Source organism: Thamnophis sirtalis, unplaced genomic scaffold (genome assembly GCF_051295495.1).
Source record: "Thamnophis sirtalis isolate CommonGarterSnake01/CBP01778 unplaced genomic scaffold, rThaSir2_p1.2 scaffold_10, whole genome shotgun sequence".
NCBI lineage: Eukaryota > Metazoa > Chordata > Lepidosauria > Squamata > Natricidae > Thamnophis > Thamnophis sirtalis.
Window position 1 is genome coordinate 2,336,685 of NW_028261390.1, and position 22,329 is coordinate 2,359,013.

The following is a 22,329-nucleotide window of genomic DNA, read 5'->3' on the forward strand; positions in this document are numbered from 1 at the left end:
GCATTTTCCGTCTAATACAGATTTAGGATAAATAAATACCTGGGCAACGCCAGGTTATCAGCTACTTTTTTAAATAAAAAGAGTCATGAAAACAAAGTGCTTTAAGAAACGCTGCTCCAAACCATGTAAGCAAGCTGGATGGGGAATTCTGGGAGTTGTAGTCCCCCCATTTCAAAGATGTAGAAATTGAGAAGAAATGCCCTAGTGAATCATGGAATGAATCAGCAAACCTTTGCTGACCGCTGAGGAAACGCACCTCGGCCAAACTCCCCGTTATTTTCAAGAATAATTAAATTTTGTTATTATCACTTCGCCTCTTGTAAAAATCACCTTCCTAGCATGGATAAGGGGGGGAGGAAATGTTTGAATATGAACCCCCCAAGCGTACGTGCGAGGAGGGCTCTTCTTTTTCTTCTCTCTACGAGAGTCACGCCATACGTCGCTTAAGAAGCCCCGCCCTTCCGTCCGGCCCCGCCCTCGCGAAGTTTCTAGGCGACCGCGGTGCATTCTGGAGAGGAGACCGTTTGACCAGGGCCGCCGCCAAGATGATGGTGAGTGATGGGGAAAGCGGCGGGAGAGCTTATCCGCCGCCATCCTCCGCGGGGCGGGCGTCGTTCCCCTCGCGGGTGGCCTTTTCCTCCTTGGGAAAGGCTTCTCTGCGAGAAGGAGCCGGTATTGATGGAAGCCGGGTCGGGTCGCCGGTGGGTGGGCGGGCGGCCAACGCGGGAGCCTCGCCGGTTGCTCCGCCGCTCCTGCGACATATAGAGAGGCCTCCCTAAGTGGAGCTGAAAGCCAACGGGCTACACGCGGGCAGGGCCGGTATCCGGGAGACTATAACTCCCGGCAGCCTCTGGAGCGGCCGGCGCCTTTAACGGAATGGCTGCTTTGCCGCGAGGCATTGTGGGAGAGGTAGTCCCAAAGGAATTCCTGGCAGGACAGCTCCCCATGTGAGCTGCAGGTATTGTGGACGGGTGCATGTGTGAAGACGTACGAGGCGTGTTATCGCGTGATGCGCAGGCTGACTTGGTAGCAGAGGCAGGGCCCTCTTCCCCCCTCCACTTTTAGGGGAGGATGCATTTGCAAAAAATATATATATATATTTAAAAATGTATTATACGCCCATTCTCGCTGTCAAAAGGACCCCAGCTGTTTTCAACAATAGAAAAACATATTACAAAATGATTAAACGTTCAAAACGTTCAGCGTGAAGAATTAAAACATTAAAATCAATGTTGTATGGGCAGGAAAGAAGCCGAGGGTAAAGATGAAAATAATGCAAGATGTACGTGAGAGAGGAGGATTGAAATTACCTAACTTAAAATTATATTATGATGCGGTGGCCTTATCTGCAATTAGTGATTGGATCCATTTAACCAATGACAGAATATTGAATATTGAGGGACATGATTTGGTATATGGTTGGCATGCTTACTTGTTATTTAACAAAAAATTGGATAAGAATTTTAAAAATCATATTTTAAGAAATGCTTTATTGCAGGTCTGGAAAAAATATCAACATAAACTAAATGACAAATTGCCCATGTGGGCAATTCCTAGACATGCAATTGAAAATATGAATATAGAACAAAAACACGATAGAACCACTTATAGACAACTCCTTATTATAGAAAGAGGGGCGTTGCAAGAATTAAAACATTAAAATCAACCAAGACCAGGCGAAAGGGACCATTAGGGAGATGCGATGGAGATGGGATCTTCTAATTTATTACATTCAATTAATAAAAGTAACATTGACAGAACAATCTTGAACTAGTCCTTTTGTCTTTATATGTAGTCCAGAAAAGAGGTGGAGCCGTGGCTTTTAATCTTTCTATCCATCTACTCTATCTATCTATTCCATCCATCCATCTACTCTATCTATCCATCCACTTTATTTATCTATCTACCTACTCTATCTACATCTATATCCATGTACTCTAGGAACTGGGTGTGTCTAGTTTAATGAAAAGAAGGACCAGGGGAGACATGATAGCAGCCTTCCAATATCTCAGGGGTTGCCACAAAGAAGAGGGAGTCAAGCTATTCTCCAAAGCACCTGAGAGCAGAACAAGAAGCAATGGGTGGAAACTAATCCAGGAGAGAAGCAACTTAGAACTAAGGAGAAATTTCCTGATAGTTAGAACAATTAATCAGTAGAACAGAAGTTGCCTCCAGAAGTTGTGAAAACCCCAACACTGGAAGTCTTTAAGAAGATGCTGGATAATAGCCATTTGTCTGAAACGGTATAAGGTTTCCTGCCTAGGCAGAGGGTTGGACTAGAAGACCTCCAAGGTCCCTTCCAATTCTGCTATTGTATTATATTACTCTTATCTTTATCCATCTACTATCTATCCATCCATCCATCCATCCACTCTTTTTATCTATCCATCCATCTACTCTTATTCATCTATATATATTTATCATTGTCTATCCATCTCTATATCAATCCATTTTTAAATTTATATGCCTCCTGTCTCACTGTAAAGCAACTCCAGGTGGCTTTCAAGTATAGAAAAACACCATTCAAAATGATTAAACATTAAAAACATTCTGCATTGAGAATTAAAACAGTGACATCAACCAAGACCAGGCGAAAGGAAGCCCGGGGCCCATATACCTGAGGATCTTGTAGGAAAAGCAAAATATAATAATATAACATTTTTAAAACTGGTATTACATTTTGAGATCCATTCTATGACGGTTGTATTTTTAATAACAACCCTTTATGAAAAGCTAGTGCCTTAAAACAGGAATATATGCAATTGTTTATATTTTTCAGATAAGGCAGACTTGTTTCTTATAGATTAATGTTCTAATATTCAGCAATATAAACATTTAAAAGGGCTCTTTTTCCAGTTTATTAGTTGTTAATTCTGTCAGTTTATTACCATCTAAACTATTACATCTAATACATTCCTTAAAGGTGTCGCTGTGGTTTTTACTCTCCGTTGAAAATACTGCTTTTCTTCAATTTTAGGCCTTTTCTATGCCAGAAACAACTGGCTAATATATATATATTTTGTACCTGCAATGAAATTTGTTGTCGTATAGGTAGTCCTCAACTTACAACAATTCTTTAAGTGACTGCTGGAAGTTATAACAGCACTGAAAAAGGCTTTTTCACATGGACGACCATTGTGGCGTCCTCGTGGTCCTATGATCAAAACGTGAATGCTTGGCAACTGACTCGTACTTACGACGGTTGCAGTGCCTTGGGGTCATGTGATCAGCTTCTGCAACCTTCTGACGAGCAAAATCAATGGGAAATGATTTGCCGTAGAATGGGACAAAACGCCACAAACAATTGTCTCACGTAGCTACAGAAATCCGGGGCTCAATTATGGTCATAAGTCGAGGACTACCTGTACATTCCTAAACTGCTTTTTCTTCAATTTTCTGCCAAAAAACCCCCAGATAATTGGCGTTCTATTTTACTTTTTGGACCCGCAATGAAATGTGTTTTGCTCGGTTGCCGCTTTCGGCCTCATGACACACCTGACCTGTGACACAACCTCGTTTTTCCCTGCAGCCCACACCTGTCATCCTGCTGAAGGAAGGCACCGATACTTCTCAGGGAATCCCGCAGCTGGTTAGCAACATCAGCGCTTGCCAGGTGATCGCGGAAGCCGTCCGGACTACGCTCGGCCCCCGGGGCATGGACAAACTCATTGTGGACGACAGAGGTGAGGCTGACCGAGACCCCCACAATTGCCAAGAAATCAGGGGGGATCTCCAAACTTTGGCAACTTTTAAAGACAGGTGGACTTCAACTCCCACAATTCCTCAGCCAGCCCGTCTTAAATCCGCCCGTCTTAAAAGTTGGAGAAATCCTGGGCTTTAGATCATTGTAAGGTGGCTCAGTGGCTAAAACACTGAGCTTGTCGATCAGAAGGTCGGCGGTTCGAATCCCTAGCGCCGCGTGACGGAGTGAGCTCCCGTGACTTGTCCCAGCTTCTGCCAACCGAGCAGTTCGAAAGCACTTTAAAAAATGCAAGTAGAAAAATAGGAACCACCTTTGGTGGGAAGGGAACAGCGTTCCGTGCGCCTTCGGCGTTGAGTCATGCCGGCCACATGACCATGGAGACATCTTCGGACAGCGCTGGCTCTTCAGCTCTGAAAGGGAGAACCCCCAGGAGCACTTTGAAGGCCTCTCAAACTCTCTGCATGCCCCGTTTTTCACAAAAAAAATGGGGCGTGCGGACGGTTTGGGAGGCCTGCAGAGTATCAAAATCTTTTTTTTTTTTTAATTTACCTCTTCAAAACCTTGGTGCGTCTTATACTCTGAAAAATATGGTGGTTGGGTCATGGCAATATCTTGCAAGAAAACCACCAAGCTCAGAGAGCATCAAGGACCCAACAGTCCCTCTCCTCCTGCTCCCCTCCCCTCCTCCCTCTCTGCAAATCCCTCTCCCTTCTAGCACGGATGATGTTACCTAGTTGAGTCACCAGATGTCTGCAAGAAAACCACCCAGCTCAGAGAGCACCAAGGACCCACCGTGTCACTTATTTCTTGCCCAGAACAATTCATCCCCCAGATAGTTTAGCAATAGCAATAGCAGTGAGACTTATATACCGCTTCATAGGGCTTTCAGCCCTCTCTAAGCGGTTTACAGAGTCAGCATATCGCCCCCAACAACAATCCGGGTCCTCATTTTACCCACCTTGGAAGGATGGAAGGCTGAGTCAACCTTTGAGCCGGTGAGATTTGAACGGCCGAACTGCAGAACTGCAGTCAGCTGAAATAGCCTGCAGTGCTGCGTTTAACCACTGCGCCACCTCGGCTCTAGTTTGCACCTCACTTGAGAGCTGACCCATAAGAGAGGTCCGTGGGGCTGTGAATGCCAAACCAGGAGGACAATGATGGTCTCCCACAAGCCAACATTTGTGAATCAATGACTAGACAGAGGGCTGTTAACTTTCGACCAGGTTTGTAAGGGTATTTGTAGTTGTTGGACTACATGGGTGTCCTCCGAAAGCGCCCCCCCCTTCTCTCGTTGTTCGGACTCTGCTCCAATGTCCAAATACGTCAAACGCCCTTCCGTGTGCGGATCTGGCAGCTGTCAATCTTTGCAGGCAAAACCACCATCTCCAACGACGGCGCCACCATCCTGAAGCTTCTGGACGTGGTCCACCCTGCGGCCAAGACGCTGGTAGACATCGCCAAGTCCCAGGATGCAGAGGTGGGCTCGGGAGCGAGGAAACAGAATTGGGGAGGTGGGGTTGGGGGGCAGGGCTTGTCTCTGGGGTCTTTTCAGTTCAGTTCAGTTTATTTCATTTATATGCTGCCCTTTTCCCCCGAAGGGGACTCAGGGCGGCTCACAACTCAACCAGGAAAGGGGAATACAGACAAAAAATTTAAAAAAAACAAAGCATAACAATGCATAATTTAAAAACACACAACAGTCATACCATTCGAGACGGGGGCAACAGCTCTTTAGCCCCAGGCCTGTCGGAACAGCCAGGTTTTAAGGGCCTTGCGGAAGGCCTGGAGGGTGGTGAGGGTTCGAATCTCCACGGGGAGCTCGTTCCAGAGGGCCGGAGCAGCCACAGAGAAGGCTCTCCTCCGAGTAGTCGCCAGTCGACACTTGCCGGCGGATGGAATTCGGAGGAGGCCTAGTCTGGGATCTAATCGGTCTGGTGGAGGTAATTGGCAGCAGGCGGTCTCTCAAGTACCCAGGTCCAATACCATGAAGGGCTTTATAAGTGACGACTAGCGCCTTGAAGCGTATCCGGAGACCAATAGGCAGCCAGTGCAGCTCGCGGAGGATAGGTGTTTCCCTTTGAAAACATTCCGAAGAAGATTCTAGGATGAAAAGCGAAACCTTTTTTTTCTTCTTTTTACACTTTCTTATCTGGTGCCACAAAGCTCTTTTCTTTCGTGCACTCCCACCACATACGGGAGAAGGTCCCTAGTGCAGCATTACATTTCCAACATCGTGGCGATAAGTTTTTGTTAACTTTAGCTAATCTTGTGGGTGGGAGGTGCCACCTGTAGAACATCTCGTATATGCTTTCCTTACACGAGGTGGATAAAGTTAACTTTTTGTTTCTTTCCCGTAAGTCTTGCCGATCGTCCAAATCTATGCTCTTAACCCTTCTCCGTGCTAACACGGTTTCCTTTAGCTGATCTTCCGCCATTGTGTAATCCAATAGATATTGGTGTAATTTTTGCAATAGCAATAGCAGTTAGACTTATACACCGCTTCATAGGGCTTTCAGCCCTCTCTAAGCGGTTTACAGAGTCAGCATATCGCCCCCCACAGTCTGGGTCCTCATTTTACCCACCTCGGAAGGATGGAAGGCTGAGTCAACCTTGAGCCGGTGAGATTTGAACAGCCAAACTGCAGATAGCAGTTAGCTGAAGTGGCCTGCGGTACTGCACCCCAACCACTGCGCCACCTCGGCTCTGATCATTTTCTCCTCTTCACCTAGTAAAATTTTATCTTAATTCTGTGGGTCCTTTCTTAATACCCCATTCTTTTTTTGTCTTTCACCTATCGGGACTGGACTTGGAAGGAAGCCCACCCTTCCAGTTCTATTCCTTCCTCATATCCTTTTAGATTTCAGTTCACCTCTTTCGTTTAGCATCTCCTTATAGGTAAGGACTTTCCCTAAATTAATAAAATTCCGATGCGCGAACATCGCCAACGTCAATAAGCAGCTTGGGGTTTCCATGTAGTTTTGTTCTTTTAATCCTTAACCTCGAAACTTTTTCAAGGGAATTAAAAGTCCAGTCGTTCTTTTCAAAACCACCGCTGGGAGAACTTGTGTGTGTATTTGGGTGGGTGGGTGGGGTTCCTAAAGGCCTCTGCACAATGAAGGAAGTGCCTTATGGGAGGGGGGGAGAGAGAGAGAGAGAGGCAGGCTCTCTGGTTCATTGTCCCTCCAGATGGCGGGGGAAGGGTGGGTACAGGCAGTCCTTGATTTACACCAGTTCATTTAGTGACTGTTCAGAGTTTGCCATTTTCATCAGAAGTTCTGAATCCAGAGATCTGCTCCTGTATGGAAAGATCTGGGGAGGGGTTTTGGGAGTGCCTCCGAGCGGGGAAGGGACGGAGCTGAGCTTCCTCAGGAGGAAAACTTATTCCAAAATCTTTTTTCCTTCCCAGGTTGGGGACGGCACCACGTCGGTGACCCTCCTGGCTGCCGAATTCCTGAAGCAAATCAAGCCCTACGTAGAAGAAGGCCTCCACCCCCAGATCATCATCCGTGCCTTCCGCGTGGCCACCCAGCTGGTAAGCTGAAGCCGAAGTGGGGCTCCGGTGGACCTCCTTCCCTTCCAGGAAACTATTTGGCCTAAGGAACGGAAGAATGAGGAGATTTTGGGAAGCCTTGGGAGAGTCAAAAGGGGGACGGGCAAATTGATCTGCGGAGTCTTAATGGCTCCTAAGGGTTTGGCACCAAGAATGACCACCGAACCCTTGGAGGAGGAGAAGAAATAAAAATGAGCAAGCTGGCTGGAAGACTCGCCACTGGCCAACTCGTCGCAGGATAACTCAAGAGCGACAATCGAATTGCAAGTGTGGCTGTCCCATCTCTTCTTGAAGACCTCCAGTGATGGAGCACGCATACCGTATTTTTCAGAGTATAAGACGCACCCTTTTCCCTCAAAAAAGAGGCTGAAAATTGGGGTGCATCTTATACACTGAATACAGCATTTTTTTGCCTTGCAAAACCCCGCCCTCTTCACCAAAATGTCTGTGCATAGCCTTTAGGAACCTTGCAGAGTGCACCTGGGGGATGGGGAGGGCAGAAATGAGAGAAAAAGGGGCCATTTTTTGCTTGTCCCCCAGCCCCCAGGAGCACTCTACAAGCCTCCTAAAGGCTATTCATGCCTTTAAAAAAAAACAAGCGAAAAACCAGCCGTTTTTGGGAAGTCTGCAGATTGCAAAAACTTTTTTAATTTGCCTCTTCAAAACCTTGGTGCGCCTTATACTCCGAAAAATACAGTAACTTCTGAAGGCAATTTCTGTTCCCCTGGTTAATTGTCCTCACTGTCAGGAAATTTCTCCTCCGTTCCTTCTCTCCTTGAAGAGTTTCCATCCGTGGCTTCTTGTCCGGCCTTCAGGGGCTTTGGAGAACAGATTTGACCCCCTTGTTTTCCTTTGGCAGGCCGTGGAGAAGATCCGGAAGCTTGCGGTCACTATCAAGAAGACCGATCCAACGTAAGTGGCTCTCCGTCTCTCTTGCGATTCCCTATGTGGGAAGGATCCTTTCTGGAAGGATGGGATGGACGAAAGGAAGAGGGAAACAAGGCCAAAGTCTCTAGTCTTACTAGAACAATCCCTTATTTTGGCAGTGGGGAATGTTTTTAGGCCTGGCATTCCCAAAGTACCGGTAATCCCTCCTGCTGATTTTTATATATATATATATATATTCATTTTCATAACATATAATCTCTGTTTAACTGTTTAATAAATTTATAGGCCGCCCAATCCCGAAGGACTCCGGGCGGCTTACAGAAATACATTTCAAAAATAAAAAATTAAAATAGAGAAAATAAAAACAGATTAAAAGATCACTTCATGCACTCAATCTAGGCGGGGCTGGACCTCATACATGAGGTCAACAGCCCCAGGCCTGCTGGAATAGCCAGGTTTTGGTAGCCTTTCGGAAGGCTGTGAGAGTGGGAAGGGTCCGGATCTCCGGGGGTAGATCGTTCCATAGGGTCGAAGCGGCTACAGAGAAGGTCCTCCCCCGGGGGGGGGGGGGTCACCAGACTTACAACCGTTTACTGACCGTTCGGAGTTACAACAACACTGAAAAAAAGATATGACCGTTTTCACACTGACAACTTTTTGTGCCTCCTCGTAGCCACCTGAACTGAGTTCAGACAGTTGGCAAATGGTCTCACACTTACAACGTCTGCAGTGTCCCGGGATCGTGTGGTCCCCTTTTGCGACCTCCTGCCAAGCAAAACTAGTGAATAAACCAGATGCACTTAGCAGCCGTGTTCCTGACTTAACACCTGCCGCGATTCTCTTAACAACTGCTGCAGAGACAGGTCGTAAAAGGGGGGCAAAACCCACTCAGCAAATCTCATAAATGTTTGGGTTCCGTTGTGTGGTCATAAGTCGAGGACTACCTGTGTTGAAAATCAGAACTGCTTCAGCCCAAGGTTGTCCTAAAGAGCCGAGGTGGCGCAGTGTTTAGAGTGCAGCACTGCAGGCTACTTCAGCTGTCTGCAGTTCGGCGGTTCTAATCTCACCGGCTCAGGGTTGACTCGGCCTTCCATCCTTCCGAGGAGGTGGGGGAAATGAGGACCCGGATTGTTGTTGGGGGCAATATGCTGACTTTGTAAACCGCTTAGAGAGGGCTGAAAGCCCTATGAAGCGGTATATAAGTCTAACTGCTATTGCTATTGCTATCTATCTATCTATCTCTATCGATCGATCGATCTATCGATCTATCTCTATCTATCTATCTATCTATCTCTATCTATCTATCTATCTACCTATCTACCTATCATCCATCTATCTATCTATCTATCTACCTATCATCCATCTATCTATCTATCTATCTATCTATCTATCATCTATCTATCATCTATCTATCATCTATCTATCATCTATAGATAGGAGCCAAGGTGGCGCAGTGGTTAGGGTGCAGTACTGCAGGCTACTTCAGCTGACTGCAGTTCTGCAGTTCGGCTGTTCAAATCTCACCGGCTCAAAGGTTGACTCAGCCTTCCATCCTTCCGAGGTGGGTGAAATGAGGACCCGGATTGTTGTTGGGGGGCAATATGCTGACTCTGTAAACCGCTTAGAGAGGGCTGAAAGCCCTAGGAAGCGGTATATAAGTCTAACTGCTATTGCTAAAGCAGGGGAGTCAAACTGGATTCCTTTGAGGGATAGATGAGCATAGATCTGCGGGCCGACAAGGGGTGTGTGTGTTGGGGGGGGACTGGACGAACGCCTCCTGCAGCATTTTTGCTGGCCAAAACGGGACGCGGGGTGCTTTGCTATTTCCACGATCTGGGGCGCGGGCCTCGAGTTTGATACCCCTGCCCTAAAGCCCGTGCAAACCGTCCCTCTTCCTTTTGCTCCCCCCTCGCCCCCTCCCCCCCTCTCGTAGAGAGCTGAGGAGCCTTCTGGAGAAATGCGCCAGCACCGCCTTGAGCTCCAAGCTGATTTCCCACCAGAAGGACTTATTTGGCAAGATGGTAGTGGACGCCGTCATGATGCTGGACGAACTGCTGCAGATCAAAATGATCGGCATCAAGAAAGTGCAAGGCGGCGCTTTGGAGGTAGGCTTCTGGAGGGAGGGGCGCGGGGAGGGGCGCGGGGGGTCTGGGATGCCCACCAGGATTTCTTGATGGGTTTATTTAAGTGAAGCCAGGGCTCTCCGAAGAGAGTTTCCGCCGTCACGTGGCCAGCATGTGACGTCGCGGAGCCCCATTAACGTCCCACAAAAATGGTACCTATTGATCTACTCGCATTGGCATGCTTTTTCTTTTTTGAAATATATTTTTATTATTTTTTACATTTAAAGCAATGCAGTACCGCAATCATTATACACAATTAGTCTCAACCATTAACTATTAGCTTAGTTAGTATAGTGCAGTGTTTCTCAACCTTGGCAACTTGAAGATGTCCGGACTTCAACTCCCAGAATTCCCCAGCCAGCGAATGCTGGCTGGGGAATTCTGGGAGTTGAAGTCTGGACATCTTCAAGTTGCCAAGGTTGAGAAACACTGTCCTAGACACTGAATTGTTTATACACGAATGCTGGCTGGGGAATTCTGGGAGTTGAAGTCCAGACATCTTCAAGTTGCCAAGGTTGAGAAACACTGTCCTAGACACTGAATTGTTTATACACGAATGCTGGCTGGGGAATTCTGGGAGTTGAAGTCCGGACATCTTCAAGTTGCCAAGGTTGAGAAACACTGTCCTAGACACTGAATTGTTTATACACGAATGCTGGCTGGGGAATTCTGGGAGTTGAAGTCCGGACATCTTCAAGTTGCCAAGGTTGAGAAACACTGTCCTAGACACTGAATTGTTTATACACGAATGCTGGCTGGGGAATTCTGGGAGTTGAAGTCCGGACATCTTCAAGTTGCCAAGGTTGAGAAACACTGGTATAGTGTCTATCCTTCCGTCCAATCACATTATATACATTATATATGTCTTCTACCAATCATAAAACCTGTTCCAGACTTCAAAATATTCCGATTCCTCTTAATTTTTAAGTTCAAGAGTGAGCCAATCTGCTTACGCACAGGCCAACCCTTTTCTGATTATATCTAGCTCTGATGGTGTATTTTCTTTTTCCCAATACTGCGCAAAAGTTATGCGCGCCACAGTTAATACATGTATAATTAGATAGAGTACATTTTTCTTAAACCCCTCCGGTGTTATGCCTAGGAGAAAAATTTCTTGTTTAAACAAAATTTGGTCTCCCACCATTTGTTCCAACCACGATTGAATCATTTTCCAATATCTTTTGGCCTCATTGCACGTCCACCACATATGATAAAAAGTGCCTGGTGTTTTTTTTTACACTTCCAACAATTTGGGGCCAGGTTTTTAAACATTTTGGAGAGCCGTGCTGGGGGGGAGATGCCATCAGTAGAACGTCTTATAAAGATTCTCTTAGCCAATGTTAGTTTCCGATTAAGTTTTTCCCACTTAGCCAATTCCACATCATAACCAAAAATTTTCTCGCATTGGCATGCTTTCGAACAGCTAGGTTGCCAGGTGCTGAGGCCAGGACGGGAACTTGCTCTGCTTCATGGTGCTTGGCTCTCCAACCTGGGCTGCCAGCTTTCCAGTTGACAAGACGTTCCTGAGAATTCTGACATTTCGCTCACTAAACGATTGGTCGTAAATTGGGAACGGCCTGTAAATGATCCCACCGCCTTATTTAGTGACTTCAGACCAAGGGCCCGCAGCCATCTTTTCTTGTGGATCTTTGGCCTGCCACACTTTCTATTATTCTATTTTATTTTTGTACCCCCTCCCCTTTTTATTGTTAGCCGCCCTGAGTCTCAGGAATAGGGCGGCATATAAACCCAATCAATCAATCAATTCTACTATGCATTTCCTATGGTGGGAAAATGGGAGTTGGGGATTGTAGAAGTTAGATGCTATGTAGCCATAGCAACATTCTTTCTAGAAAGCCAAGGTCATCCTTTGTCTTTGCGTCTCTGCACCTGACGGGAACTGGATGGGTGGAGCTGCCAGCATGGCCAATGGAAGATTGGACCATGGGATGGACTTGTTGGGGGGAGGGGGCAAGATCTTCAACTTTGAACTGGGTGGGAAAAACCACGAAGCTTTCAAATTCGGGTTTTCCCAGGTGTGCCAACATGGCTCTCTTGATAAATCAGAACTCTGAGCAATACTTCGCCTCGGACTCTTGATTTATTTTTGGATGCTATTTGGAACCTTGATGTTGGTTCTGTGTAGAACAGAGGCGGACTTCAACTTCCAGAATTCCCCAGGCGGCGTCACCATTCCTGAGAATTATGGGACTCGGAGTCCGCCCATCTCCAAGTTGGGAAACGCCCTTTCAAAGGCCGTGTGATGAAAGGCGGGGCTTAGCCAGATGTTCTTGGAAGCTCCACCCTGAGCCATTTTTATCTTTTTTTCTTTTTGCAGGATTCCCAGCTGGTGGCCGGCGTGGCCTTCAAGAAAACCTTTTCCTACGCTGGCTTTGAGATGCAGCCGAAGAAGTACGAGTCGCCCAAGATTGCCCTGCTCAACATTGAGTTGGAGCTCAAAGCCGAGAAGGACAACGCAGAAGTCAGGGTCCACAATGTGGCGGTGAGGCCTGGGCTCTCTTCACCAGTGCGGTGGGTGGGTGGGCTTGGGGGAAAGGAAGGCGTGCAGTGGGGCAGGGGTTTAAAAAGGGGTAGGTGGGCTCTCGGGGGCTTTTGTGGCGATAGGCTGTTGTACGTAAACCAGGGTTCCTGATCTTAAAACCATTTTGAGATGCGTGGACTTCAACTCCCAGAATTCCCCAGCCAGCATGCACAATGGTGACAATAAAGTTACTTTATTCTAATCGGATCAGATCTAATCCGAAGTGGTGCAGCGTTTCCTGCTTAAGCATGGGGTTGGACTAGAAGACCTCCAAGGTCCCTTCCAACTCTGCTATTTCTATTCCCGTGATGGTGAACTGCGCAGAGCATGACCACTATTTTGGGACAGCCCAAGAGCAAAATATAGGACACAGGCTTGTCTTTTAAACAGTGGTTTGTATAAAAGGTGTGTGTGTGTGTGTGTATGTTTTTATTTGTGCTGATAACTAAATAAAGGGAGACTAGTATAGATCTATTTCAAGCTATTTAGCTCTCATCAGCTAGCCATACCCTTACTGGGATTCGAACCTGGCTAGCTGATGAGAGCTAAATAGCTTGAAATAGATCTATACTAGTCTCCCTTTATTTAGTTATCAGCACAAATAAAAAAAAAACAAAAAAACACGAATATAACAAAGGCAACAGTAAAAATATTGGGTTTCTGTCGTGATGGACTCTTGTGACGAGCCGATTGACAGATGATGGAAGCAGTTAGCTTCCTCCCATAATTGGGGCTTACCAGGGGTTGTAAAAATCTAATATATATACATACATACATACATTCATTCACATCAGGGGTGAAATCCCGCAGGTTCTGACGGGTTCTGGAGAACCGGTGGCGGAAATTTTGAGCAGTTTTGAAAAACTGGCAAATGCCACCTCTGGCTGTCCTCAGAGTGGGGAGGGAATTTTGCAGTATCCTTCCTCTGCCACGCCCACCAAGCCACGCCCACAGAACCGGTAGTATAAAAAAAATTGAATTTCACCACTGATACAGGTGTCATGCAAATACTAAGCAAGCAATCGATTTTCAACTCTGCACAATGGATAACAGGAGGAGAGAGAGACACCCTCACATGGCCTCCCTTATCTATCTATCTATTCATATGGATGGATGGATGGATAGATGATAGATGGATGGATGGATAGATAGTAGATAGATGATTGATAGATAGATAGATAGATGATAGATAGATGATAGATGATAGATAGTTGATAGATGATAGATAGAAGATAGATGATAGATAGATAGATAGATAGATAGATAGATAGATAGATAGATAGATATAGAAAGAAAGAAAGAAAAAGAATAGGGTAGGTAGGTAGGTAGATAGATAGATAGATTGATAGATAGATAGATAGATTGATAGATAGATAGATAGATAGATAGATAGATAGATAGATAGATATAGAAAGAAAGAAAGAAAGAACAAATAGGGTGGGTAGGTAGGTAGGTAGGTAGATAGATAGATAGATTGATAGATGATAGATAGATAGATAGATAGATAGATAGATAGATAGATAGATAGATAGATAGATATAGAAAGAAAGAAAGAAAAGGAATAGGGTGGGTAGGTAGGTAGGTAGATAGATAGATAGATTGATTGATTGATAGATTGATTGATAGATAGATAGATAGATAGATAGATAGATAGATATAGAAAGAAAGAAAGAAAGAAAAAGAATAGGGTGGGTAGGTAGGTAGGTAGGTAGATAGATAGATAGATAGATAGATAGATAGATAGATAGATAGATAGATAGATAGATAGATAGATATAGAAAGAAAGAAAGAACGAATAGGGTGGGTAGGTAGGTAGGTAGGTAGATAGATAGATAGATTGATAGATGATAGATTGATAGATAGATAGATAGATAGATAGATAGATAGATATAGAGATAGATATAGAGATAGATGCTAGATAGATAGATAGATAGATAGATAGATAGATAGATAGATAGATAGATAGGTAGGTAGATATAGATAGAGATAGATAGATAGATAGATAGATAGATAGATAGATAGATAGATAGATAGATAGATAGATAGATAGATAGATAGATAGATACTTCCAGTTGTGGCCTTTGGTGCTAAAAAGGGTTAACCATCCTTGTCCTGTTCCTAATCTGGTGCATGACCTGCGCCAAGGCTTCCTATGGGGGGGCCAGTTGTGGTCGATGACCCCAGCCTTCTGCCTCTGGTCCCACAGGATTATCAGGCCATTGTGGACGCTGAATGGAACATCTTGTACGACAAGCTGGAGAAGCTCCACAAATCCGGGGCCAAAGTCATCCTCTCCAAACTGCCCATCGGGGACGTGGCTACTCAGTACTTCGCGGACAGGGACATGTTCTGCGCTGGCCGGGTCCCCGAAGAAGACCTGAAGAGGACCATGATGGTAAGGGCCCCCTTTTCCCCTGGGCTCCCCGTGTGGGCAGAGGGGACAGTTGCCCGCCCGGAATTGGAGCAAGGGGTTTTTTTGGGAGGGGGGGCAAGACTCCCTCTGTGGGTGCGTTGGGTAACTACTGCGCAGAACGAGATTTGCGTATGCAGATGTGAGGGGGGTTCCTTGATGCTCTCTGAGCTTGATCCTCTCCTACTAGGAGAATTTACTCTCTGTTTGTGGACAGGTGGCTTGTACCCCGTCAGCGTGGGTGGGCGTCTCCTTGGGGGGTCTCTTGATTTAGCTGTTGTTTACGGTTTGATCATTGGTCCAGCATTGATCTCGGTGTTAATCCCTGCTCCTCTGTGTGTTGAGTGCTGGCGAGGAAGTGCTTTGGTTTCCTTTTTGTCTCTTCCTCCTCCTCTCTGTAAGCTCTCCAGCACTGATGATGTTCCCTAGTTGGGTCATGAAAGGTCTCCAAGAAAGCAACCAGGGACCCCACAGTCATCCTCCTCCTCTTCCTCCTCTTCCTCTCTCCAAACCCCCCTCCCTTCTAGCACTGATGATGTTCCCCAGTTGAGTCAATTCTCCTCCTCCTCTTCCTCTCCACATGTCCCACTCCCTCCTAGCACTGATGATGTTCCCTAGTTGGGTCATGAAACATCTGCAAAGAAACCACCAAGCTCAGAGAGCACCCAGAACCCCACAGTCCTCCTCCTGCTTTCCCCCTCCTCTCCTCCTCCTCCTCCTTCCGCTCCACAAACCTTACTCCCTTCTAGCACTGATGATGTTCTCTAGTTGGGTCATGAAACGTTTGCAAGAAAACCACCCAGCTCAGAGAGCACCAAGGACCCCCACAGTCCTCCTCCTCTCCCTCCCTCCCCCTCCTCCCTGCAAACCCCACTCCTTCTACCACTGACAATGTTACCTAGGTGGGTAATAAAACATCTGCAAGAAAACCACCCAGCTCAAGAGAGCACTAAGGACCCTACAGCCATCCTCCTCTCTATAAACCCCACTCCCTTCTAGCACTGATGATGTTCCCTCGTTGGGTCGTGAAACGTCTCCAAGAAAACCACCCAGCTCAGAGGGCACCAAAGACCACCACCCCACACACAGTTCAACCCCAAGCTACAGATATTCCCTTCTGTCGGTACAGATGTGAATGTTGAAGGGGGGAAGGGGCCATCCAGCTGTGGGGGTCTCCGGTGGGCTCCTGAATCCCTTGTGGCTGCGTAAAGGTGGCACTCAAAAACGGGTCTGTTTTGCCCGGCAGGCCTGCGGGGGATCCATTCAGAGCAGCGCAAACGCCCTCACGGACAACGTCCTCGGCCGCTGCCTCCTCTTCGAAGAGGCCCAGATTGGAGGGGAGAGGTAAGAAAGGGGCGATTGGCTTGAGGGGGGCTTCGGGGCCAGAGAAATCCTTAAGACCAGCCACCCTCGCCCAGCGTCTCGCCTGGCTGGGGGATTCTGGGAGTTGAAGTCCAGGGGACTTAAAAGTCGCCAAGGTTGAGAAAGACTGCAGTAAAGTGACCACAGTGCGTTATCTCTTTGAAGGCTTCCCTTTTCCATTCCTCCACCTAAAGTCCTCCTCTCTCTCTCTCTCTCTCTCCCTCTCCCTCTCGCTCGCTCTCGCAGGTATAACTTCTTCACAGGCTGCCCTAAGGCCAAGACCTGCACAATCATCCTGCGAGGCGGCGCACAGCAGTTCATGGATGAGACGGAGCGTTCCCTGCACGATGCAATCATGATCGTTCGAAGGGCGATCAAGGTAACACGTCGTTCTCATCTTCGCTTTTTCTCCTTGGAGATGGGTGGTATTATAATACTTTAAAGACTTAACTGTTATTCGATAGATAATTATGAATTCAAGGAAATAAGGATTGTTACAAATGAAAGAATATTATTATTTATTTTATCAATTTCATATATACATTCACAATTATATGATCTCATAACTGTTATTAATAATATGTATTTATAACAATTTTTTCCCTACAGTTGACAATATACTTGAAGATTGCTTTCTTAACATCCATCTTATCTTACAACGGTCCTACTTCTTCTTCCCTCCCTCCCTCTTTCCTTCCTTCGTTTCTTCTCTCCTACTCCCCTTCCTTCCCTCCTTCCTTCCCTCCCTCCTTTCTTTTCTCCTTCTCTCCTTCCTTTCCCCCTTCCTTTCCTCCTTCCTTCCCTCCTTCCTTCCCCCCTTCCTTCTCTCCTACATTCCCTCCTTCCTTCCCTCCTTTCTTCTCTCCTTCCCTCCTTCCTTCTCTTCTTCTTCCTTCCCTCCTTCTCTCCTTCCTTCCTCTTTGCTTCCCTCCTTGCTTCCCTCCCTCCTTTCTACCCTCTTTCTTCTCTCCTTCCTTTCTTCCTCCTCTCCTTTCCCTCCTCTCCTTCCCCTTCCTCCCCTTTACCCTTCCCCTCTTCTTCCCATTCCTCCCCTCTTTCCTACTCTTACATTCCCTCCCATTCTTCCTCTGCCTTTCCCTTTCTCCTATTCCTCTCCTATGAAAGAATATTAATGGTAATCTGAACACATAATCCTCAATGACAGCGAAATATCCAGTTATGTTTAATGTAAACCAGTGATGTTAATACTAAGCTTAAGAATTGATGCACAAAAACTTGTAACCAAACAACATGCTTGATGAAATGGAGGAAAGTTGTTCTTTGTTCTTCTCTTGCTTCGTTTTGTATGTGTTTCGTTTAAAAAGAATAATATATATATATATATATATATATATATATATATATATATATATATATATATATATATATATATATATATATATATATATATATATATATATATATATATATATATATATATATATATATATATATTTTAAAAAGGTAACACGTCGTGCAAGGTTTTCTGCGGGGAGGGGACTTAGGGGGTGCCCAGGGGACACTCGATCTCGTCCTACTGGCCCTGTGCCAGATTCCGGCCACCCAAAAGAAATCTGGATTATTATTATTATTTTTCCCCCCCTCCCCAGAACGATTCCGTCGTGGGCGGTGGTGGCGCTATAGAAATGGAAATCTCCAAATACCTGCGAGATTATTCCAGGACCATTCCGGGCAAGCAGCAGCTGCTGATCGGAGCCTACGCCAAAGCCCTGGAGATTATCCCACGCCAACTGTGCGACAACGCCGGCTTCGACGCCACCAACATCCTCAACAAGCTGCGAGCCAAGCACGCCCAGGTGAGCTCGGCCGGAAGGGGGACGACGGGCTGCGTGAGCCTTTGGCAAAAAGGTTTTGGCTTCTTTAGATTCCCAGGATCTAAATCCTCTCCGGGATCCCAGTCTTTGCCTTTATTTCAAAATCCAACCTGCTTTTGGGAGGGCCACGGAGAAATGGCCGCCAGGGAATGAGGAATCGCTCTGCTTTTCCCAGCCTGGCGCTGTCTCCAAGGGTTGGGCTGGAGAGACTGGTAGTTGTAGCCCAGCAACAAGTGAGTGAAGGTGGTATGCACAACAGGGATGAATTTAAGGAACCAAATATGAACAGGCTGGAAGACGAAAAGGCAGAGGAGAGGGGCTGCAAGGCTCCGTCTGACGGCTGTTATAGGGAGTCCTCGATTTACGGCCACCATCCATTCATCCATATCTGTCTTTTATCTCCATCTGTCCATCCACCCACATCTGTCTTTCATCCATCATCTATCCATCCATCTATCATATCTATCTATTATCTATAGCTATCCATCTATCCATCTCCCTATCTATTGCTCCCTATCCGTCTGTCTGTCTATCTATTTATCTATCTATCATCTATCTCATCTCTCATTTATCTATCCATCTATATATCTCCCCATCCATCCATCATATCTATCTGTTATCTATATCTATCCATCTCCCTATCTATTGCTCCCTATCCATCCATCCATCTATCTATCTTGTCTGTCTGTCTGTCTGTCTGTCTACCTACCTATCTATCTCATCTCTCATTTATCTATCCATCTCTCTATCCCCATCCATCCATCATTTCTATCTAATCTATATCTATCTATCCATATCCCTATCTATTGCTCCCTGTCCGTCTGTCTGTCTGTCTGTCTGTCTATCTATCTATCTATCTATCTATCTATCTATCTATCTATCTATCTATCTATCTATCTATCTATATCTCATCTCTCATTTATCTATCCATCTATCCACGTCTGTCTTGTATCTCCATCCATATCTATGCACCCTTATATCTTTTCCATCCATTCCTATCCATCCATCCATCCATCCATCCATCCATCCATCCATCCATCCCTATCTATCTATCTATCTATCTATCTATCTATCTATCTATCTATCTATCTATCTATCTATCTATCTCTATCTCATCTATCATCTTTTCTACCGTGCCTATCTCGGCTAAGTGACCCTGGGCAGTTCACAAACAACAGTGTTAACAAAATTACTTTTAACAACAGGCCAGCCATTCCCACCTTCTGGGCTTCTCCACGTTCCTCCAGGCCAGCTGGCCGGTCACTGTGTCCCAGTCCCCGCCTCTACCAAAAACACTTGCCCATATATCCTGCTTGGGGTCCCAAGGGAGGCCTTGCCTTGCGTCCCAGCGCTTCCTTGGCCGCGGAAGGCGTGAGGTTCTGAGGTTGGCGGTGCCCGGTGGCTTCAGGTCTCTTCTGCCTTGTCTGCCCTGCAGGGAGGCACCTGGTACGGCGTGGACGTGAACAACGAAGACATCGCCGACAACTTTGACGCCTGCGTGTGGGAACCGGCCGTCGTGCGCATCAACGCCCTGACGGCCGCCTCCGAGGCCGCCTGCCTCATCATCTCTGTGGACGAAACCATCAAGAACCCCCGGTCCACCGTGGACGCCCCTCCCATGGGACGAGGGCGAGGCCGGCCGCACACCCACTGAAAAGCCAGGCTTACGTCGCGGGCGGGAGAGGCAGAGGGGGGCGACGAAGACAACCAGTCACATCCCTGTCCCGTCTCCCCCCCCTCTCCCCGCCCGTTTTGTCCCGATTTTCCCACGCGGCTGAACGGAGCCATTTTCCGCGTTCACGAGCCCTCTGGGCGCCATCGAGTTTTGTGGAGGTCATTTGCTCCCTCGAAATTCCAGGGAGGATTTTCCTCGGAGTGCTGACATCCAGGCCTCCGCCTTCCTCTCCTGGTTTCTAAAGCCCCCCACCCCCCACCCCCAAAGAAATCTCTGCAGATTTGACGAAATGCTCGACAAAGAGGCGGTTTGCTCGAGGTTGTATTTATTGGGGTTTTACAGAGGCTTAAAACCACAATCACAATAAATCCTTCCCTCTTCTCCCCGGTCTCCCTCTTTGTGCCGATGCTTCTCCCACGCTTGAATTGGGCTTCGGGTGTTCCGAGTCCCTCCGTTTCAAAGAAATGCGAGCAGTCCTCGATTTACAACCTTTCATTAGGTGACTGGTGTTACAACGGCACTTTTAAAAAGTGGCTTCGCGGCTGTTTTTCGCACAGCCTTTTTGCATGATCAGAATTCAGACACTTGGTCGCTGACTCACACTTAAGACGGTTGCAGTGTCCCAGGGTGACACATGTGATCCGTTTTTGTGACCTTCAGACAAGCAGCGGGGAAGCTGGATTCACTTAGCAACGATGTTACTAACTTAACCGCCACTTAAGAGCCGAAGTGGCGCAGTGGTTGGGGTGCAGCACTGCAGGCCACTTCAGCTGACTGCTATCTGCAGTTCGGCGGTTCAAATCTCACCGGCTCAGGGTTGATTCAGCTTTCCATCCTTCCGAGGTGGGTGAAATTAGGACCCGGATTGTTGTTGGGGGCGATGTGCTGACTCTGTAAACCGCTTAGAGAGGGCTGAAAGCCCTATGAAGCGGTATATAAGTCTAACTGCTATTGCTATTAACAACTGCAGTGATTCACTGCGAGAAAGGCCGTAAGATGGGGGACAAAAGTCACCTAGGTGTCTTAGCAATGGAAAATTGGGAGGGGGCCTCCACTGCAGCCGTAAGTTGAGGACTCAGAATTTTTTTTAATTTTTTTTTTAGAATTTACTTTATTTGTATGCCGCCCTTTTCCCTGAAGGGACTCGGGGCGGCTCACAATTCAAGGGAGGGGGAAACAAACAAAGTTACAAAATATAAAGACCATACACAGTTAAAAAACACAACAATCATACCATTCGAAGTGGGGCTGCAAGTCTTTAGCCCCAGGCCTGTCGGAACAGCCAGGTTTTAAGGGCCTTGCGGAAGGCCTGGAGGGTGGTGAGGGTTCGAATCTCCACGGGGAGTTCGTTCCAGAGGGTCGGAGCAGCCACAGAGAAGGCTCTCCTCCGGGTAGTCGCCAGTCGGCATTGGCCGGCGGATGGAATTCGGAGGAGGCCTAATCTGTGGGATCTGATCGGTCTATTGGAGGTAATTGGCAGCAGGCGGTCTCTCAACGTACCCAGGTCCAATACCATGAAGGGCTTTGTAGGTGACAACTAGCGCCTTGAAGCGTATCCGGAGACCAATAGGCAGCCAGTGCAGCTCGCGGAGGATAGGTGTTACGTGGGTGAATCGAGGCGCACCCACGATCACTCGCGCGGCTGCATTCTGGACCAGCTGAAGTCGCCGAATACTCTTCAAGGGCAGCTCCATGTAGAGCACGTTGCAGTACTCCAGCCTAGAGGTCACAAGGGCACGAGTGACTGTTGTGAGGGCCTCCCGGTTCAGGTAGGGACGCAACTGGTGCACCAGGCGAACCTGGGCAAATGCCCCCCTGGTCACAGCTGACACATGGTGTTCAAGAGTCAGCTGTGGGTCCAGGAGGACTCCCAAGTTGCGGACCCTATCTGAGGGGCGTAGTATTTGACCCCCCAGCCTGAGAGATGGAACACTTGGCCAATTAGTGGGAGGGAAGCACAGCAGCCACTCGGTCTTATCTGGATTGAGCACAAGCTTATTAACCCCCATCCAGTCTCTAACAGCCTCAAGGCCCTGGCACATCACGTCCATCGCAAGCTCCTAAACCAGCATCCAACCAAGCCCCCTCCCCCCCCCACAAGCATCCAATGTTGGCTGAGGAATTGTGGTTTATCAAGCCATGATTGCAGGTAGACAACCCAGGCCGGTAACTGTAGATCATTGAAGAGGATTTAGGAGGATAAAACGAGAACGGCTGCAGGAACTGGGTATGTCTCGCTTA

General features: G+C 47.0%; 1 protein-coding gene across 1 annotated transcript; it reads left to right on the forward strand.

The window, feature by feature from the left end:
* Nucleotides 1–464: 464 nt before the first annotated feature.
* CCT7 (chaperonin containing TCP1 subunit 7) lies at nt 465–20,470 on the forward strand. Its single transcript, XM_087723922.1, has 12 exons — nt 465–551; nt 3,530–3,683; nt 5,074–5,180; nt 7,110–7,235; nt 8,113–8,165; nt 10,075–10,246; nt 12,603–12,767; nt 15,013–15,201; nt 16,463–16,560; nt 16,825–16,957; nt 18,189–18,395; nt 19,849–20,470. The coding sequence occupies exons 1-12, from the start codon at nt 546–548 to the stop codon at nt 20,065–20,067; spliced, it is 1,629 nt and encodes a 542-aa protein (XP_087580048.1). The 5' UTR covers nt 465–545; the 3' UTR covers nt 20,068–20,470.
* Nucleotides 20,471–22,329: the final 1,859 nt, after the last annotated feature.